At 34.0% G+C, this 21,968-nt stretch overlaps 3 protein-coding genes across 3 annotated transcripts in view; 2 read left to right on the top strand and 1 right to left on the bottom strand.

Annotated features, from left to right (window-relative positions):
* Positions 1-4,856: 4,856 nt before the first annotated feature.
* HELRODRAFT_192191 (hypothetical protein) lies at positions 4,857-9,527 on the top strand (the record flags this gene model as incomplete). Its single annotated transcript, XM_009021983.1, has 10 exons — positions 4,857-4,893; positions 5,357-5,466; positions 6,207-6,408; positions 6,481-6,636; positions 6,772-6,885; positions 7,074-7,676; positions 7,826-7,912; positions 8,614-8,675; positions 8,985-9,114; positions 9,397-9,527. 10 exons carry the CDS (start codon positions 4,857-4,859, stop codon positions 9,525-9,527), a joined length of 1,632 nt encoding a protein of 543 aa, XP_009020231.1.
* Positions 9,528-13,101: 3,574 nt separating this feature from the next.
* HELRODRAFT_100443 (hypothetical protein) lies at positions 13,102-21,074 on the top strand. Its single transcript, XM_009021982.1, has 21 exons — positions 13,102-13,166; positions 13,905-14,029; positions 14,276-14,375; positions 14,710-14,766; positions 14,895-14,981; positions 15,305-15,471; positions 15,671-15,748; positions 15,941-16,187; positions 16,400-16,596; positions 16,842-16,974; positions 17,211-17,427; positions 17,695-17,840; positions 18,008-18,102; positions 18,367-18,510; positions 18,639-18,690; positions 18,789-18,917; positions 18,993-19,263; positions 19,345-19,445; positions 19,533-19,654; positions 19,752-19,830; positions 19,987-21,074. The coding sequence occupies exons 2-21, from the start codon at positions 13,983-13,985 to the stop codon at positions 20,215-20,217; spliced, it is 2,700 nt and encodes an 899-aa protein (XP_009020230.1). The 5' UTR covers positions 13,102-13,166; positions 13,905-13,982; the 3' UTR covers positions 20,218-21,074.
* HELRODRAFT_185689 (hypothetical protein) overlaps positions 21,073-21,968 on the bottom strand; it is a 2,676-nt gene continuing 1,780 nt past the window's right edge. Inside the window, exons 4-5 of the mRNA XM_009021981.1 lie at positions 21,779-21,925; positions 21,073-21,557 (exon numbers count right to left, since the gene is read on the bottom strand). Of these exons, the coding sequence (XP_009020229.1) occupies positions 21,287-21,557; positions 21,779-21,925 (418 nt within the window). The 3' untranslated portion in view covers positions 21,073-21,286. The remainder of the gene's footprint in view (positions 21,558-21,778; positions 21,926-21,968) is intronic.

Raw genomic sequence — 21,968 nt, 5'->3', positions numbered from 1 at the left:
TCACGATGATGATTGTGATGATTATGGTGATGATTATTGCGATGACTATCGATGATGATGATGATGATGATGATGATGATGATGATGATGGTACTGACCGTATTTGTGAGTAGAACAATGATGGCTTGGATAATAATAGGGATACTTATGATGACGATGATGACGACGACGACGATGATGATAGTGATGACGATTTTGGTATTGATGATGATAGCCATGATATATGGTAATGATATCTGAGAAGATGATGATGATTTTATGTTGAAAGTGTTTTCGGTAGTGATGATAATGATGAGGCAAGCTTCATACGTATTCATATATACAGTTATATAAATAGCATGTTATTATTTTTTTTTAATGAAACATTTATAAGCGCTAATTAAAATCAAAAAGTTCTCAAAAGTTCTATCTATAGTCAAACAAAGTCAAAAAAGAAAAAAGTACAGTCAATGGCGGTAGTAACAAACAAATAATTATTCACTTAACAACAAAATCAAAGCAAAAATAAGTAAGTTTTAAGTTTCTTTTTAAAATCATCAAGTTTCAAATCTTTAATTCTAAAAGATCTTGGTAAGCTGTTCCAAACCATTGGTCCAAATACTGCAAAATCTCTTGATGCTATCTGCAGATTGACATCAGGTACAACCAGCAAAATGCCATTATCTGATCTAAGGTTCATACCACTCCTCATTATAGACTTCTCTTTCATTTTATCTATCAAATAACTTGGTAACAAGCCATGTACAGTTTTATACATTAAAATACATATTTTATATTTAATTCTTTTCTTTATAGTAAGCCAATGAAGGCCCTTAAGAATTGGAGTAACATGGTTAAATTTGAGACCTCCAACAATCAATTTGGCTGCTCTATTCTGAATGGATTGAATTGCAGAAATGGACCTATCTGGCAAACCGTAGAACGGGCCATTGCAATAGTCCAATCGTGAATTAACCAATGCATGCACCAAGGTATGAATAGCAGATTTATCTAATGACTTACGGAGTTTATAGAGTTCTCGAATCTGTCCGGAGCAAGAATTTGTTATCATCTTTATATGATCATGCACCGATAATCTAGAATCAAGAATGAAACCCAGATTAGTTGCTTTGTCACTAAATTCTATTTTAACATCTCCTATTTTCACTGAATCGATATTAAGTTTCATCAGCTGGTACCTATTGGAACAAATTTTGACTTCTGCTGATTTAATCTAAGACCATTGTTTGACATCCAATTTGCAATGTTATTTAGGCAAGTTACAAGTTTGTTGATTTCGGATTGCAGTAATTCTGGCTTATTACTAACTATAATCTGAATATCATTAGCATAGGCATGATATTTAAAACCGAAATGATCAATTACTTTAAAAACTTCAGCAGTATACATGATAAAAAGAATAGGCCCAAGCACTGAACCTTGTGGCACTCCTGATGTCAAAACCGTTTCATTAGATAACACATTATTGAAAACTACTTGTTGCTTTCTGTCAAACAGATATGATCTGAACCACTTGATAACAGTACCGAAAATATCGTAATCCTGAACCAATTTTTCCAAGAGAATCTGATGGTCTACACAATCGAATGCCGCACTCATATCTAAAAACGTGACTAGAGCCACCTGTTGTTTGTCTAAAGCAGCAAACAACTCAGAAAACACATAAAGCAGTGCAGTTTCTGTTGAATGATAGCGGCGATATCCAGACTGGTAAACTGGTAGCAGGTTGTTTACATTCAAATGATTCAAGAGCTGTTTGGCAACCACTCGTTCAAAAATCTTGGAAATGAAACAAATGTTGGAAATTGGTCTATAACTAGACAAATCATTTCGATCCATATTCACTTTTTTTAAAACTGGATAAACCATAGCATGCTTACAACCATTAAGAAATGTGCCACTGCTCAGACTCAGATTTAAGATGCTGGTAAGAAAAATGATGAATAAATCAATATATTTCTTTAAAATATGGGTCGAAAAGATATCTATCATACATGTTTTTGATGGCAAACTGAGTACAATTTTTTAACGTCAGATTCTGTTAAAAGCATAAAGTCAGGAAAAAGCAATTCCCATTGTACTGAGCTTGACAAATAGTCGATCAATTACTCACATTGGTAGACTGTTTAATTTTATTTACTTTATCATTAAAAAACTTTAAGAATTGAGACGAATCTAAACCAACAATTTCACTCAATGACTGACCAGTGACCTGATTGCAAAGGACTTTATTAATAACATTCCAAAACGAACTACAAACATATTTACGCCAAACATTCGGTAGAATTTATAGAATATTGTAAAAATTATGGTCTATTATCAACATATATATGTATATATACATATATATATATATATATATATATATATATATATGTTGACTTTGTTTGATTATAGATAGCGCTTTTGAGAACTTTTTGATTTTAATTAGCGCTTATAAATGTTTCATTAATAATAATAAATAAATAAATAAATAAATATATATATGTATATATATATATATATAAGGAGAGAGAGGAGAGAGAGAGAGAGAGAGACAGAGAGACGTATATAAAAGAATAAGAATTGTCGTTTTTTATATAAGACTGCAGACAAATATATGAGAAACAAAATTGCTTATATTAATAATAATTTTTAATTAAAATTATAGTTATAAATAATTAATGGATTAATTGGTTAAATAGGTTAATGATAAATTCAATTGGTTAATTTTTTTTAATTAATTCGCTAAAAGATGTCTCCATATTTTGTGTCTCTTGTTGTTCTCGTTATGATGTTGTTAAATGTTCACCGGTTCGTCTGCCGAATCAATAGTTAGTTGATTGTTTTTTTTTATTTGCTGGTTGATTGATCAATCGATTTGTTGGTTAGTTAATTGATTGATTGGTTGATTGATTGATTGGTTGGATGGTTGATTGGTTGGATGGTTAATTGATTGGTTGGTTGATTGATTGGTTGATTTGTTGATTAGTTGATTGTCTGGTCTGTCTGTTGGTTGGTTGATTGGTTTTGTTTGAAAAACAAATTGGTTGATTTCATTTGGGCTGGTGTATAAATAAAGGGGTCCAAGTTTCTCGTCCCTTTCCGAAGTTTTTCAACGTGATGGCGATGATGATGATGATAACAACAATGACGATGATGACAATGACGATGAGGATGACGACGATGATGATAAAGACAATTATAACAAGACTGACGACGACGTTAATTGTGGCTAGGATTGCGACAATTACGGTAACAACAACACAACAACAACAACAATAACAACATAATCAACAACAACAACAACAACAACAACAACAACAATAACAATAAAAATAATAACAATAATGACGATGATGACCATGATGACGACCACAACGGTATACGCTTTGATGACAAAATTAATGATAGCTATAAATTTATCATCTGCCGGTTTCACTCATATCGATATCGCTATTATTATTATTATTGTTGTTATTATTATTTTTATTATTATTATAATTATTATTATTGTTATTATTATTTTTATTATTATTATCATTATTATTATTATTATTATTGTTATTATTTTTATTATTATCATTATTATTGTTGTTATTATTGTTGTTATTATTATTATTGTTATCCAGCACTAGTGGTAGTAGTAGTAGTCGCAAACAAAGTAGTAATAGTTGTAGTAGTAGTAGCAGTAGTAGTAGTAGTAGTAGTAACAGCAGTAGCAGCCGTGGTAATAGTTGAATTGTTTATTTCATATGTTTTTATTAAGTCGCATGTATAATTCATATATTAATGACCCCAAAATGCCAATGGACTTTAAAGTAGTAGTAATAGTAGTAGTAGCGGTAGTAGTAGTAGTGGCGGCAATAGAAGTAGTAGTAGTAGTAGCAGTAGTAGTGGTGGTAGTGGTGATGTTGTTATATTAAATTTTAAATGTATGCAGTAATAAAGTTTAGCAAACAAAATTTTTCAGTTATAAATGACAACTTCGAAATGGTTCAGTAATTAAGATGATGATGGTGAGGATGATGGTGATGATGGTGATGAAGGTGAAGAAGGTGATGATGATGAGGATGATGACGACGATGAGGATTATGATGACAATGTCTGTGTTAAAGTTGCGCTAAACAAATTATAGAGCACTCTGCGGCCATCAACAAATGTGCGTTATGAATGAACTGTCCTCTCATTCATTCATTCATTCATTGATTCTTTCCTTCCTTCCTTCATTTGTTCATTCATTCGTTCGTTCGTTCGTTCGTTCTTTCATTTATTCATCAATTCATTCATTTATTTATCTATTCATTGGTTTTTGTTTTCTTTTACTCGTTCGTTCATCCCTTTATTAATTCGTTTGTTCACACTTTCATTTTTAGTTACATTCGTTCTTTCATTCGTTTGTTCGTTCGTTCGTTCGTTCATTCATTCTATGTTTCATTTATTAATCCATTTTTCATTCATTCCATTTTTTCCTTTTAATTATTATTAATGTTATTTTTATTCTGCAATCAATTACTTTCGTTTTTATCACTGTTCGCCTATTTGTTCTTTTGATCATTCATTCCTTTATTCGTTTGTGCATTCGTTCGTTCATTCGTTTATTCATTCATAAATTCATTCATTTTTTCTACATTTGTTTTTAGTTTTCTATATATTTGTTCTTTTATCAATTCCTTTACTGAGTTGTAGGTGAATCATAAATTCATTCATTCACTCTCGTATGCATTAATTAATTAATTCATTCATTCATTCATATATTCATTCATTCATCCATTCACATATCCATTCATTCATCTATTCGTTCATTCATTCGCACAATCACCTGCAACTAAATATTGAAAATAATTTCGCGGTTTTTGTTTTCAGAGCAGCAGATGATGGTCATCAATGATCCAGACTATTACGAAGTAACAGGTTACTGAAGTTTATCATTATCATTATCACAACTTCATCATTATCACAACTTTATCATAATCATCATTATCACAACTTCATCATCATCATCATCATCATTTATTTCATCGTCATCATCATTAATTAAACAAGCTATCCATCTATTTATACATTCAGCGATTCATTCATGTATTCATTCATCGGTTTAATTCATATTCATCCATTCATTCCAACACTTGTTCATTCATCCATTCATTCATTTATTTGTTTGTTTGTTCATTCATTCATTTATCCATTTATCCATTCATTCATTCTTTTACTAATTCACCTATTTATCCATTATTCGTTCACCCAATGATAAAAAACTTTACTATAGAACCAAACTTTAGAATTCACTCATTCATTCATTCGTTCATTCTTTTATAATTCATCCATCCATTTATCAATTCTTTTTTTATTTATCCTACCATCTATCCATCTTTAGAAGCTTTAGCGAGGGGGCCCAACTTTGACATAACTCTGGCGAATGTAACTGTCGTTGAAGGCCAAATGGCACTTTTGCCATGCTACGTCAATAACCTTGGTCACTACAAGGTGTATGTATGTCTGTATGTGTGTGTATGTATGTGTGTGTCTGTGTGTGTCTGTTTATTTTGTGCTTCTAAGATTAAAATGATTTCAAAACTTGAATAAAGGACACAATATGACAAAATATATATAAACCATGTTCCTTTAATACCAACTTCGACCAATAATCTTTTGCTTTGCCAAACTTATCATCCAATCAATCACAAGGAAGGCTGGTGACGTCATATTTGATCCAACCATGACAGTTCGCTAATACTGTGTTTATAATTATGACAATCTAATTTTAGCCGCCATCATTATCACAATCATCATCACAATCATCATCATCATCACAATCATCATCACAATCATCATCATCATCACAATCATCATCACAATCATCATCATCACAATCATCATCATCACAAAGATCATCATAATCACAATCATCATCATCATCACAATCATCATCACAATCATCATCATCATCACAATCATCATCACAATCATCATCATCACAATCATCATCATCACAAAGATCATCATAATCACAATCATCATCATCACAACGATCATCATCATCACAATCATCACAACCATCATCATCATCATCACAACGATCATCACCATCACAATCTTCATCACATCATCACAATCATCATCATCACAACCATCATCATCACGATTTTCATCATCACAATCATTACAATCATCACATCATCACAATCATCATCATCATCATCACAATCATCATCATCATCGCGAAGGTTTCATGGACCTACGATAACGTCATAGTGACGTACGAAAAGTACCGCGTCTTGGACGACGTGCGGTTTTCCCTAATTCACCCGACCCCCAGAAATTGGGACCTTCAAATTAGGGATGTGCTGAGTACCGACTCTGGAGCCTACCGATGTATCATCGGTATTAATCCGCCCCTGACAAAAGTTGTTAATCTCGTTGTTAAAGGTTGGCTGATTGTTTGTGGCTTTGAAATGATGAGGTTCGCGTTGAGTAAAATACACGACTAACACTTTTCAGTGCCGGCGAAAATACTCGATACAACAAAACCGTTAGTAAAAGTTTCGGAATTCGCGACGGCCATCTTGGAATGTGACGTCACCGGATATCCTCGTCCCCACGTGACCTGGACTAGAGTTGTGCCGCATAAATTTTGTGACGCGTCTTTTATAAATGGTATAGGGTTTCAATGTTACAACAATTTCAATTTAATTAAGTGCTATTTTGGCTGTTTGTCGTTGCTAATACTTGATTGTAATCGATATCAAATCGATAATTGAAATAACAAAATACCGATATCCGATGTCATAGGTACATCCCTAATTTTGAGGAACGTCAGCAGGATGTGCGGTGGAGTGTACGAGTGTAAAGCCGACAACAGTATTAAGATGGCCGCCACAAAGGATGTCTTGTTGATTGTTGAATGTATGTTGTTGTCCGATGTTGTTGTTGTTGTTGAATGTATGTCGTTTTTGTTGAATGTTGAATGTGTGTTGTTTGTTGTCGTCGCTGTTGAATGTATGTTGTTGTTGATATCATTGTTGTTGTTGTTGATATCATCATCATCATCAACAACAACAACATCATCATCATCATGTTATTCATTATTTCAGACCCTCCAAAAATTAATATACGAACGAAGCGTTTGAAACAGGCAGTGGGGATGGACACGATTATCGAATGTTCGGTCGATTCGAATCCTAGAGGTGCCATCTTCTGGAGGAAGTTCAACGGCGACGTGTTTAGCTACCTCGGTAATCAAGTATCCGACCAATACGATGACGTCATCCTCAACAGCGACAACAATAATAATGACATCAACAACAAGCGTTTCGATGATTATGACGGTTTCAACAACGATTTTAAGAGTTTAAGAAGCGATTTTCGAAGCTTTACTCGTCAAAACGTCATCAACAACATCAGCAACGACAATATCAACAACATCAACAACTACTTAACTACAAACTACAATTCGAATAGTAATGATAATCGCGATTCAAATCACGAATCTTCGCGGTACTTCGTCGATATTTACGAAAATACCGAAGTTGACGTCACAAATGTCGAGGATGACGTCATGGATGATGTCACCGCTAGCAGGGAGAAGATTATATTGAGTCTTCGGATCGAAAATTTACGGATTAGTGATTTCGGGATTTACACGTGCGTCGCCATCAACAATCATGGAAGGGACGATTTAGAGATGGAATTGTTGGGTCGATTAAATGTTTTATTATAATAATTAATATCTTCATTTACTAGTTTTTCAATCCTACATTCACTCATTCATTCTATCTTGCATTCACTCTTGCATTCATGTCTATAATAATATATGTATTAATTATTATTATTACATATTTTACAGAATATAAAATTCCAAAATTAATAGCCCCAACTGGAGAAACTGTTCTGATAAAGCAGGTGCACATTTACCATGGCAGAAATGCTAAAGGTAGTATAACTTAACTTTCTCTGTTTTTATTATAAATATAACATTAATTTTACGTGACAATGACAGTTTTCTATATTAATTAATGTAATTTTAGTTAAAATAATGTAATATGTTGTATTTAAATATAAATTTTATAATTTTTTATTCAATTAGGTGATTCAATAGGCCTTGCTAATCCTGCTACGTCAAGATTTTTCTTATTCAGCAATATTTTACTGTTTTTTCCTTTAAATTTGTTATTTTTATATTGAATAATTAAAAAAATCAATTTTATTCAAAAAAAGTTCGTTTAAATGTGACATTTGGTTGATTTATCTTATGCAATGAGTGTATTGTGTTGTTTTATCTTTGGATGGATTAAAAAATTGAAAATGCATTTTATCTTTGCTAGCGATATTAAAAATAAATAATTCGTGTCAAGATTTTAAAGTACAACCTTTTTACTTTTTTTGTCACTAATTTCTCTAGTCAAATTTGGAAATATGAATTTTAAAATTTTTATACTATTTTCGGTTATGTTCGGTTCTATAGTGGTCATTTGTGAAGGTTAGACTTTTTTATTCATATTCTTCATTCATTCTCATTGGGATGAAAATAAAATAATATTAATTGAAAATTAAAATAATTAAACAATTGATTGGTTATTAAAGAAATAAGTAAATTGACATATTAAATAAAAATGAAAAAACTCCTCTTAATAGCTCAGCAAAACGTGGATGAACCACGGAAATTAGGCAGAAATGGTACAAGAGTTGTAAAAAAAGTCAGAAGGCGAAAAACAACAACAACTTCTCCGGCAACAACAACCATAACAACTACATCTCCGTCACAACCAACAAAAACAACATCTTTCAACGTTATGTTAATGTTAACAACATCAGCTTCATCATCATCCTCATTAATTTTTAAAAATCTACCCCAAATTAATGGCCCCAACAGCAACAATAGTAATAATAATCTTGATAATAATAATAATACTAGCAATACCACTAATACTTATAGTAGTACAAACCTTAATACTACTAACAGTACAAATACTCAAAGTACTGACATTAACTCGACGACAACGAAGAAACTTGCTTGTGAGGATGTACATCGTTCTTGCAGTTCTTTGTTCAAAGCTCGGGACTGCTACTTTGATGATCTCGAAACCTACTGCTGCCTTAGTTGTAAAAAATTTCTCAGGCCCGATCTAGGGCATGGTAAGATTGGTTTTTTATATAATTTTTTATCTTTTTATGATTTTTCGGTGACAATAACCTCGTACAACGTCATTATCTATTTTTAGATTTTCTTGATTATCAATATCGATGTTATCATTGCTCTAATCATCATCTTTGTTATTGTCTTCATCATTGTCACCTCTATAATTATCTTTCTCTTTATCACCATTATTGTCATCACCATCTTCACTTTCACCATCATCGTCATCACTGTCTTCGCTATCATCATCATCTCCATCATCATCATTTTCTCTTACTCAGCCTGCAGATATGGGGACAAAGAGAAATGGTGTATGGAGAGGATTGAATTTATAAAAGGTTGCCATATTCATGATGAGGATTACATGCTGGCAAGCTGCTGCGAATCATGTCCCGCCTACAAGTGTGTGTGATTGATGGTTGGATGGATGGATGAATGGATGGATTTATGGATTGATAGAACGAATGAATGAATAAATAAATAACGGATGAATGAATGAACGTTTGATTCATTTCTTTCTTCATTTATTCATTCACCTATTTTTACGTTCTCTTTTCTTCTCATTAAACTGTTTTATTCACCCATTTTTCATTCGTTCATTCATTCATCCCTTCATTCATCCATTCATTCGCTCATTCATTCATTTATTCATTCATTCAAAAACTAACCCCTATAAATGTTTTCATTTAAAAGCAGAAAAGACAAAGAAGACAAACATGGAGATTGAAGAGGACATGGAGAAATAATTTACTATATTAACTTTATTATATTACATTATACACACACACATATATATATTTTTATTAATTTTTTTCATATATTATCAGAACATTTTCCTGTTTTGAATCAGTATTATTGAATTGTTTTTTGGCAGAATTTTTCAAACCAATCGTTTGGCATGTGTTTTTTTTGGGATATTTTTAAACTTTTTTGCATGGATTTTTTAATTTTTTAGAAGTATTTAGCGAAAATATACATTTTTTCTAGTTTGTTTTTGTTCATTTAGGAGTCTTATCATGTTTTTTGTTTGTTTTTCTAAAGAATAAACTTGAAATATATTTTGTGAGCTAGTTTTTTTTATTAATCTCCAGTAACAAAATTGAGTAGTTGTGTGGCATTCTGTTTCTTTTTCTTCTGTATATATATCTCTATCTCTCTCTTCATCTTGCATTGTATTGTATTTTCGGTCTATCTCAATATATCTATCTCAATCTATCTATCTATCTATCTATCTATCTATCTATCTATCTATCTATCTATCTATCTATCTATCTATCTATTTTTTTGTCTGTTTGTCTGTCTATGTGTTTACTTTCCATTTATCTATCTATACTTCTTTCTCTCTCTCTTTCTCTCTCTCTCTCTCTCTCTCTCTTTCTTCTAGCGTAATTAGTAACAACAAACAATATATTAGGTAATCACTTGTTTAAGAATGCGCGTTCGGTTAGCGTCGAAGTGATGATGATGATGATGATGATGATGATGATGATAACGTGGTGATGATGATGATCGTCGTCGTCGTCATCATCGTCATTTTGTGAAATGTTATTTGCATAACTTCGATTCCACACAATTCATTACTCCTATTACTTAGCTCGTAATGAAAAGGTGTTTATCCTGTAATAAAAAGTAACTATTACGGCTACTACTACTACTGCTGCTGCTGCTACTACTATTACTACTACCACAAATGTTTGTAAAGGAAGTAACAGTAGTAGTTGTTTTGTTTTTTAACTTAACAATAAAATTTCTTATGGTTCAACGTGTAAGTATAATAAGCAAAGATGTTGTGTTGTCGGCTGGTTGGCTGGCTGGTTGCTTGTGCAAGCTATTTTTGATCTTATATGTTTGTGTGTGTGCGTGCGTACGTATGTAATTTTGTGTGTGTGTACGTGTGTGTGTGCGTGTGTATTTGCATGCTCGTATACCTGTTTGAATAATGATGGTTCTATTATGATTGTTCTCTCTTTTCATATTTTTCTACCTATTATACTTCCCTATTTTCTACTTTTATTCATTTTCTCATATCTTTCTCTTTCTTTCTTTTTCTTTCTCTTTCTCTCTCTCTCTCTCTCTCTCCATATCCCTCTCTTTACGTTTTTTTCAACGTACAAAGTCTTGAAGTTCAAATAGTTAAACTAAATCTATAAACCTATACATGAATGCGTACTACATACACACACAAACACACACACACACATACATACATACATACTTTCATACATACACACACACACACACACATACATACATACATACATACAAACAAACAAAAGTACGTACACACAAACAAACAAACATAAAACGTACAAACAGCAACATACCAGAGCTTTCTCTATTCATCTTCCGTTTGCAACTGCAGTAACTGCAGCAGAAACTTTAGCATTCATTCATTCATTTGTTCATCCATCCATCAATTATTTATCCATTTTTTTGTTCGTTCGGTGATTTATTCATTCAATCTTTCTTTCATTCATTTATTCGTCAATTTACCCATCCATTTACGTAACCATCCATTTAATTATTTGATTAACTAATCTCTCTCTCTCTCTCTCTCTCTCTCCCTCTCTCTTTCTCTCTCTCTCTCGATATATTTATATATATATCTCTCTCTTTCCGGTTTTTTCTCGCTTTTTCTTCTTTTTTCCTCTTTCTTTCCACGATTGTTTTATTCATTCATTTAAAAATCTTTACGTCGAACCACACTTCCATCAGTTTGTTAATTTAATTTTTGATCTAAATGAAATTTTATCATTTCTTCTGATTTAACCTGCATGCCTGTTTCTTCGTTCATTCATTCATCCATCCATTTATTCATTCGTTCATTCATTCACTCATTCATTCGTTCATTCATTCACTCATTCATTCGTTCATTCATTCACTCATTCATTCATTCAGCAATTCAACCGTTAATCTTCCAGCCATTTCTCATCACTCACATACATGTCTCGTCTATACTTTTGGGTGGAACCGCCATCAGCGTTATCATCATCACCAAGAAATAATAATAATAATAATAATAATAATAATATTATTATTATTATTATAATCTAAATAATAATAATTAAACTTCAAACGATAAATCAATGAGACATCAATATTACGTCCTATTAACATGCCAAGAATCATCGTCATCATCATCATCGTCGTCGTCATCATCATCTTCTGCTTCTGCTTCATTATCGTCATCTTCTTCTTCTTCTTCTTCTTCTTCTTCCTCTTCTTCATCTTCTTCTTCATTTTCATCATCATCATCATCATCATCATCATCATCCTCACCATCATCAAACGTTTGAGGAATGCATTCCATGGTGTTTTTTCTTCGATACCTGCAAAGGCAAACAATGCGTTTAACTTATTATTATTGTTATTTTTATTGTAATTATTATTATTATTATTGTAATTATTATTTATTATTATTATATTATATTATTATTATTATTATTATTATTTAATATTATTATAAGTAGTAGTATTGGTATTGTTATCAGTATTGTATTGTTTTTTTTTGAAGTACGATCGCTTCATATCGTTCTAATGGTCATCAACGGTCTTTTCATACACACACACACAAGCATACATACATACATACATACTTACATACATACATACATACATACATACATACATACATACATACATACTTACATACATACATACATACATACATACATACATACATACATACGTACATACATACGTACATACATATGAGTACTTATTAACCAGAAAAATTTTAAGCAGTCTTCTATTGTATAAATAATGTTTGTATATTTGTAAACATATATGCATGTATGTATGTATGAATGTATGTATGTATGAATGTATGTATGTATGCATGCATGCATGCATGTATGCATGTATGTATGTGTATGTATGTATGTATGTATGTTTGTATGAATTCCAAGTTACAAGCTAGGGAACATCTTGTATGGATGCTTTATAAATAGTCAGCGTACTGCTTGGGGAGGCTTATTTCAGTTCGGTTCAGTTGGTTTGTTGGCTGTGTGTTGACTGTTTTGCTCGTTTTCCTGGTTCTTTTTATTAGAAGGTGGGTTTTGAATTTTGGTATTTTCGATGTGGTTTTGCTTGATTTTATGTTTCTTTCCAATAATATTTTGTATTTTTTCTTGTTCTTCCCTGTTCTTCCGTGCTCCCTTGAGTCTTCTTCTATGAAGAGGCACTGAAAAATTGGGTTTTTCGGATATTTCATGTTCATTTTTATTGTTTTTTTTGTTTTTATATTTCTAATGGTGTTTTATTTATTTTTTTATGATTTTTTTTGCGTTTTGTGGTAATTTCAGTAGTTCGCTTTAGTATTTTTTTGAAAAATTTGGTTTGAATAGTGTACAGGTTTTGGTTTTATGGCTTTGTTCTGTTTTTCAAACGTTTTTGCCAAGGGTTTTCCCAAAAAACTATTTTACTTTTATCTATTATTCTTTTTTTACTTTTTGGGCGTTTTGTAGTTTTTTCTTCAAACAAAAAGTCAATTAAAGAAGGATTCTATTTGTATTTGGTAATTAGTTTGTTGTTAAATTAGTTTCGACGTTTTACTCTTTCTTATTTAGTATTTTTTTAAAATAAAATGACTTAAAAATGTCGGAGAATCTTCTAATTAATTGATAATATCATAATGACTATTTAATTGATATGAACTCTCTATTGATTGATTTATCAAAGGAGTGTCTTTGAATTTTATCTTCTTTCGTTTGGAGAATAATTCAATATCTTCACCACACACGCACGCACACACACACACACACACACACACACACACATTAATCTACAGGACTAATCAAAGCATCCTAATCTAGATCGCGGAGTCTGCGAATAATAATAAATAATAATAATTTGATTACGTAACAAAATGTCGAGCGGAGAAACAAGCAGCATTATCAGGAGAACTGTCAAAAGGTTTATTATTATTATTATTATTATTATTATTATAATTATTATTATTAGTAGTAGTAGTAGTAGTTGTAGTAGTAATAGTAGAAGTAGTAGTAGTAGGTGGTGGTGGTGGTAGTTTTGTTGTAATTACTATTATTGTAATTATTATTTGTAGTAAAAAAATGAATGAATGAATGAATGAATGAATGAACGAACGAACGAACGAACGAACGAACGAATGAATGAATAAACGAATGAATGAATGAACAGGTCCGTTGGCGGCGCTCTGGTCGATGGCGACAACATTGAAGTCATTAGGAACTACCAGGTCTACCGTGGTCTCTCGCCTAACACTGCTACCAGGCTTGAGGTTAGTCCAAAGATATTAAATCTTTCAATCAATCATTCATTTGCTTATTCATTCGTTAAATCAATCAATCATTCAATCAATCAATCAATAAATCAACCAATCAATCATTCTACTTATCCACCAGTCAATGATTTCAAAGGCGCTCTTTAGCAGAGCCTTTCAATACTTTGGTTAAAAATGCATAAGTGCCGAATAACGAGGTTTTTATTGCAAGGGAATCTGGTCAGCACATTTTAGTAGCTTATTTAAAAAATGCAGGACCAATGCAAATGCATTCACCTGCTGCAAAATAAACAACTTATTAATAATTCATTTTCTTTTCAAATCAATCTAGGCTCGCCTTCGTGAACTAGAAGATGCCCTGGAACAAGAGAGGCAAGCTAGACTGAGAGTTAGTCATTAACATATTAATTAATTAACATATCAGTTTGCATATTAATAACAACCTCATTAACATATCATTGGTTATATGCCAAAACCTTGAAATTGGAAATAATCAATTTTAATGAAAAACAACAGGCCGAACAAGAACTGACGGACGTCTCATTCGAGCTTACCACAATCACTGAACGTCTGGAAGAAGCTGAAGGTGGCAGCAGCGCTCAGGTAGCCGTCATTCAATCAATCAATCAATCAATCAATCAATCAATCAATCAACCAGTCAGTCAGTCAATCAACCAATCAACCAGTCAATCAATCAATCAATTCATCAACCAATCAACTATTAAATTTTAAAAATTTTCTTGTTATGTATAAAATTAAGCAAGTAATTTTACAAAAATGCGAATTAGTTTTATACAATTTTTATGAAAGTTTTTCTCATTTTTTCACATTATTTCATTTAAAATATATTATCCTCTCTTAAACTAAATTAATTGATCTCAAAATTTCATCGAAGTTTTCACAACTAATGTTTTTTTTTCTTTTAGTCTGAATTCAACCGTAAGAGAGATGCCGAATTCCTAAAGTTGAAGAAGGATTATGATTTGCTGGCCGTCCAGCACGAATCAGAACTCGCCAGTCTGCGCAAGAGACACCAGGACGCCCTCAATGAACTGGCCGACCAATTGGAACACATGAACAAGAACAAGGGAAAGTATGTCGCTTTTCCTATTGGTCGATTTTGTTGTAATGTTTAATTTCATTGGATGAGAGTTTTATTGAATTTGATTTTATTAGTGGTTGGAATTGGCTTTTGTTAGTTTAAATAAGATGTATAGAGCGTGTAATCTAGAAAATGTTTGACCATTATTATTAAATAAATAAAAACTGCTATCGAAACTTCAATTCGAAAGATACGACAAAGAGAAGCAGACACTGATCTTTGAGATCGAAAGTTCGAACCAAGCTCTTGATGCTGCCAACAAAGCCAGAGTACGTTGAAGATGCATTCAACCATTTCAACTGTTCATTCAATTACCACTCACATTAAATTCATCCAACCTATCAGCATTTCACCACGTCACTCCCATCTATAAAATATGAAACTTCAGATAACAAAACCATCTTGAAACCCGGACCTCCTCCTCCTCCCACTATCAAACAACAACACAAACAAACCAACAGGCACACGCCGAATCAAAAGTGGAAGGTTTGGAAGATCAGTTGAGACGCATGAAGGCCCAACTTGACGAATTGAACCGTCAAAATGGTGACTTGAACGGATGGAAAGCCAAACTGACCCAGGAGAACTTTGACCTTCACCGTCAAATTCAAGACCTGGACAGCGCCAATGCTCAGCTGAACAAGGCCAAGGCCCTCCTGCAAGCACAAGTTGATGAATTGAAGGCACAACTCGATGACGCCACTGCTGTCAGTTTTTGAAAATGTTTTTCTCATAATGTATTATAATTTATTTTTACTCACTGAGTAACTTTTTATCGGAGCTACAAAGAAATTCTGGTTTTGTTAAACTTGTAAATGTTATCGACAACATTTTTACTTGCAAACTAATCACTTTTTTTACATGTTTCAAAAACTTCTGAATGAAAAATTTTTTTTTAAAATATTTCATTTTCTCTCAGGAAAGAAACTCCCTGGCAATCTCGAACAACAACCTGCAAATCGAACTGGAGAACGCCGTCGCCAAATACGACGAGGAGAGCGAGGCAGCCGCCAGTTTGAGGGCCCAACTGCAGAAAGCCCTTGCTGACCTTGCCCACTTGAAGGCCAAGTATGACCAAGACATCAACATCCGTCTCGGCGAATATGAAGAAGCTAGGTTAGAGGTGACGCTGGTTGTACGCGAACACTCGATGATGACTGCACATTTTAAATAATTCAAACTAACAAAGTTGATTACATTTTTTACTTTCGTCAAAAATTCTATATCATTCTCATTCATTACACGCACATCAAAATCACGTTTATTAAATCACACATCTGAACATTCAACATTTAACAGATGCAACATACAAGCCAACACTCAACCAACAACCCACACATCCACCGCATACAAACTTGCAGACGCAAAGCCAGTGCACGCATCGTTGAGTTGGAAGATCTGCTGGAACAAGCCAAGAGCAGAGCAGCCAAGCTGGAGAAGGAGAAGTTGAAGCTGACCATCGAGATCAGAGATATTGCTGCTGAATTGGAAGCTGTAAGTAGTTTGTGAAACGTTGATGATGAGGATGATGTTGAAAGTCATCGCAATCAAGTGATTGAGGAGTTGTTGGTTGAACGCTCGATTGTATAGTCGATTTGATGATCCAATAACAATTCAAATAATTAATAATGAAAGAACTTCTAATCTGCACCACGAAAAAAATGTAAAACGTCCATGAAATTACACACAAGCAATAACAAACAAACCAATAAACCCTCCTCCTCTGCCAGGCTAACATGAGTGGCGGTGACTTGGCGAAACGCTTGAAGCAGAGCGAATCGATGACCATTGAATACCAGAAGCGCGCGGAAGACCTGAACGCATCCCTGGCCAACAACAGCGGCGAGTTGCAGAGACTGCAGGCTGAGAACGCTCGCCTCAAACAGGCCGTTCAAGATCTCCAAGATAAATTTGATGCTGCCCAGAGAGAGAACAAAAAACTTTCGGGTTGGTACGACTTGGCTTATTTTGTTTTTTTTTCAAATTTGCCGACAAATCCATTTTCAATTATTTCTTTCGTTGGTTTTCATAATTTTTAATCGTTGAATTGAACAAAAATCAACCGTTAGTTGAAAAATGAATTATAACAAGAGTTAAGTACAACTTTTATGAAAATAACAAAAAAAAAGAAAACCAACAATTTAAAATTCTTTTTTCAATTGTACTCAACTAATAAATAATATTTCACCCTACTCACAAATCCTTCCACCGCAGATGCCCTTCGTGACGCCCAGGGTCAAATCAAGGATCTGTCTCGTCAGGTGCAAGATCTACTGAGCATCAGGGCTCAGTTGGAAGCAGAAAGAGACAGATTGGCTGTTGAGTTGGCTGACACTCATGACGCTCTGAAGGACGCACAGGTTCACATCGTCTGCCATTATTCGCCTATTATCTGAACAAAATTAAAGAATAATAATTAATTAATCTCTAGATCAGCCAACTGTTTAATCAATCAACTAGCTGTTTAATCAACCAACCACTCAATCAACCAGCCAACCAACCAACCAATCAAATTTGGAATTTCCAGGCTCGCCTCGATGCCAGCAACGCCGCCCTTAACCAACTGAAGATAGATTTCGAACACAGACTGAGAGAAAAGGATGAGGAACTGGAGAATGCAAGGTTGGTGGTGGTGGTCCAACTCCATTCACAATAACTGACTAGTTCTCATAGCTACTTTAATCTGTTACAATAATTTTTGTACAACTTCTTGTAGTTTACGGTTGTCAAGTTAATTTGGTTAATGTTCTGTATGATCCGAGTCTATCTATCTATTATACTATATAGTTACCCTAATTCGTAATGTAATGTGGTTATTACAATCTGTCCACAATCTGTCGGGGTTGGACTGACCGCCGCCACACAACTTGACCTACTTTTAAACAGAAAATCAGGTCAACGCGGAATTGATGAACTCCAGAAGACCATCATCGAGATTGAGAACAAGTACAAGAACGAGATTGGCAGACACAAGAAGAAGTATGACACCGACATCAGAGAGTTCGAGATTCAAATCGATACTCTTTCAAGGTACCTTCTATTCATTCCTTCATTCGTTCCTTTGCTAGTTTTGCACTGTTTAATAAATAAAATGTATGCAAATTACCGTGTTGAAGATTTACGAAAAAAACTAATGTTCGTTTATTAATTGAATCCAGATCAAGCGCAGAACTGCAGAAGGCTAACAAATCATTGGCCGCTAGAATTAAGGTGAGCTATCAAGTTTTTTGGAGTTGGTTTTAACTAAATTTTTTTTCGATATAACAAATGGAAATAAATATAAAATAATTTTTTGATTGACTATGCAGGAATTGGAAATGGCGTTGGAAGCTGAACGCGCTGCAGCTGCAGAGGCGAAGGATGCCCTGAGCATCTCAGAGAGAAAGCGCATTGCTCTTCAGACTGAACTGGAAGATTTGAGAGCTCTTCTCGAAGCTGTAAATTGAAGATTTCTTAAAAAAATTTCAATTTTGCATTTTTAAAAAATTTGTTTTTTAACAAAAACTTAAAAGGCTGAGAGAGCTCGCAAGAACGCTGAAGCTGCTATGGGTGAGAACTCGAGCCGCTTGAACGAGCTGAACATCAGCATCTCAACTGCTATTGCTGACAAACGTCGTTTGGAAGGCGAGTTGGCCTCCCTCATGGCCCAACTCGAAGAATCTGCTTCTGCCAGAAGAGCCAGCGACGATCGCGCCGACAGACTTCAGTTAGAAGTGAACAGACTGGCCGGCGAACTCGCCAGAGCCCAAGAAAACTACGCTCAAGCTGATTCGCTCAGAAAAGGTTCGAACGAAAACAAATTATAGCTGCATGAATTTCATGTATTCCAGGTAAAATAATAAATAACTGAACAATACTTGATAGGTTTGGAGACGGAGATCCGTGAGATCAGCCTGAGACTGGAGGAGGCAGAACAATATGCTCAAAGAGAAGGAAAGAGATTGGTTGCCAAGCTCCAAGGACGTGTGCGTTTCATTTTATTACCTAATGGATTTCCTTAAATAATAACAAAAAAAAACATAACTCTATTTTAAATAAAAAAAACCAACCAGGTGCGCGAGTTGGAAGCTGAACTGGAAGCTGAACAGCGTAGGAGTCGTGACGTCATTGCCGAGAACAAGAAACTGGCCAGGATGTTGGCTGAGCTGAGGACACAAGCCGATGAAGACCACAGGTTCGTACGCTTGTGTGCGCTATTAAACTTATATTTCTGATTTAAACCTTTGCGAGTTTTAAATTGTGATGTCATTTAAAAAATTTTCGGTTTTTAGACTCGTTGGAGAGCTGACAGAACAGATCGCAGCCCTTCAGAGCAAGATTGCATTGTACAAGAGGCAGCTGTTGGAAGCCGTTAGTTCTGTCCTCATTTCTCTTTTATTCAGAGATTTATAAATCTCGGTTGGTTCGAAATAATTTGAATTAACTCATTCGCAAATAAAAAAAAATAGTTCACTTTGGTATTCATAGACATCAATAAAGCGAATTTCTTATTGAAAAACATTGTAGGACGAGGTCATCAACATAACTCTGTCGAAGTACCGCAAGGCTCAACAGCAGCTGGAGGAATGCGAGCGCAGAGCTGAAACAGCCGAACGCAACATCACCGTCCACATCAACCGCGGTGCCAGTGTCCACCATTCGACCATGCACACCTCCCACGCCCTGCCAGCCGGAGCAGGGAACAGGGCAAGATCCATGTCGGTCACCCGCGAAACTCACAGAGTTTTAAGGGCCTAAATAAGTGGCTGATGGTGGCGCTAGGTCGGTGCGACAAGCCTTGATAAGATTAATTATACATAAGAACATACATATTTATACATATGTCCTATTTATTTTAATTAAATCAGCTTAGTGTATGAAGAATAAATTATGTTAATATCTAGCGGTTTGTAAGATTCTTGTACATTATTTGATTTCTCTTCTGAAATATTTTGAATATGTATAATTGATCTGGCGGTGCATGAAGCGAGCTTGTCTCACGAAATAAGTCGTTTTATTACATTTTATTTATTTTTCATTAAATTTTTTTTATTTGAAAAAAATTACTTAAAAGCTAGTTTATATGATCACATTGGTGGTGACGATGATGACGGCGTATGCAAATGATGAGGTGATGATATGATGTTATAATGGCTTTCGTTTATTTTTACAATATAAGATGGTAGTTCATCCACTTATTTGTCCTGTTTTTCAAAAACCAATACGATTTGAATGTTAGCAAATGATTTCGCATTGTAGAGACAAAAATAATGAACCATATTATTATACAGAACAACTAAAATGTTCATCAAAAATGTTCATCAAAAATGTTCACACCGACGTTCATTCTCTTGTTTACAATTTTTTCTTCAAACATACTTACTGCTTGTTAACACGACTTTTGAACCGACATGATTGGCTGGATTGCTTGACCAGAGGCGGGGCTGGTCCAGGTAACTCCAATCAATCAACGTTCTCTTAAATGTTAATGGGCTGCTTCTCGTTATTTCATTGGTTGTCGTATTGGTTAATTTACGATTTATTTTGTGTTCATACCCTTCTTATGATTGGATACGTGGAATTATGTCGATGGAATAAAAAGAAAAAAAACGCTCTGTGTTTAGAAATTATATTCGGCATAATTCCAAAACGAACACCACTCATGACAAAATAGCAACACGCCAATCGATAGTTAAGAATGTTACAGCATCAATTCGACGCTCACGCGGTTCCTAGCAGAAATTTCGTTAATACTTCGGCAAAAAAACAAAACTCGAAACACCATCCAGTTAAGAGATGAAATTGAAACACAAATTAACTCCAGAAGTTAAATTTTATCTTTAGAAATAGAGGCACCGTCAGCCCATTTCGACCCGGACTCTTTTTCACCCTCTACCTTATTATAAGTGTCCAACAACTTGAGCAAATTGTCCCTACGTGTTGTGATTTGAAGTCCATTTTGTCTTAAAAGGGTGGCCTCATTTCCGAAGGCCGTAAACTTCGAGGGACCGGATTTTGTGAGGATTCTGAGGGATTTGTTTCTTCGTAAGAGGCTCTCGTAGTATTCCACGCCTCCCTCCGCCAGCTCCCTACCTAATCTGGTTTGATTGAGTTAGGAAAAGAAGTTTTTGTTTTTTTAGGTCAACGTTCGAGAAAATAATAAAATGAAAAATGAACTATAACATTCTCGAATTTAAAACATGATAAATCAATCAACTGACTAAAAAATTATCATTTATTCGTTCAGATCAATCAGCTATTCCTATCAACCAATCGTCAATCAACTACCCAGCTACTCAACCAATCAGAAGCAACCAACAATGCGGCCTTCCTATCGGCAACATAGTCCATTCTGCACTTTCTGGCATCCTTGAGGCCAATGTAGAGCACCCCCCAGCCTGATAAAATGGTACAACCCAGCAAAAAATATGGTAATGGTCTTAATTTTTCTATGAATTCTCTGTAACTGTGTAAAAATAATTGAATAAATTACCTTGAATACTAATAAG

The sequence above is a fragment of the Helobdella robusta genome, assembly GCF_000326865.2.
Source record: "Helobdella robusta unplaced genomic scaffold HELROscaffold_30, whole genome shotgun sequence".
Lineage (NCBI taxonomy): Eukaryota > Metazoa > Annelida > Clitellata > Rhynchobdellida > Glossiphoniidae > Helobdella > Helobdella robusta.
The sequence above is the reverse complement of the archived record's forward strand: the minus strand, read 5'-3'. Positions and strand labels throughout refer to the sequence as shown.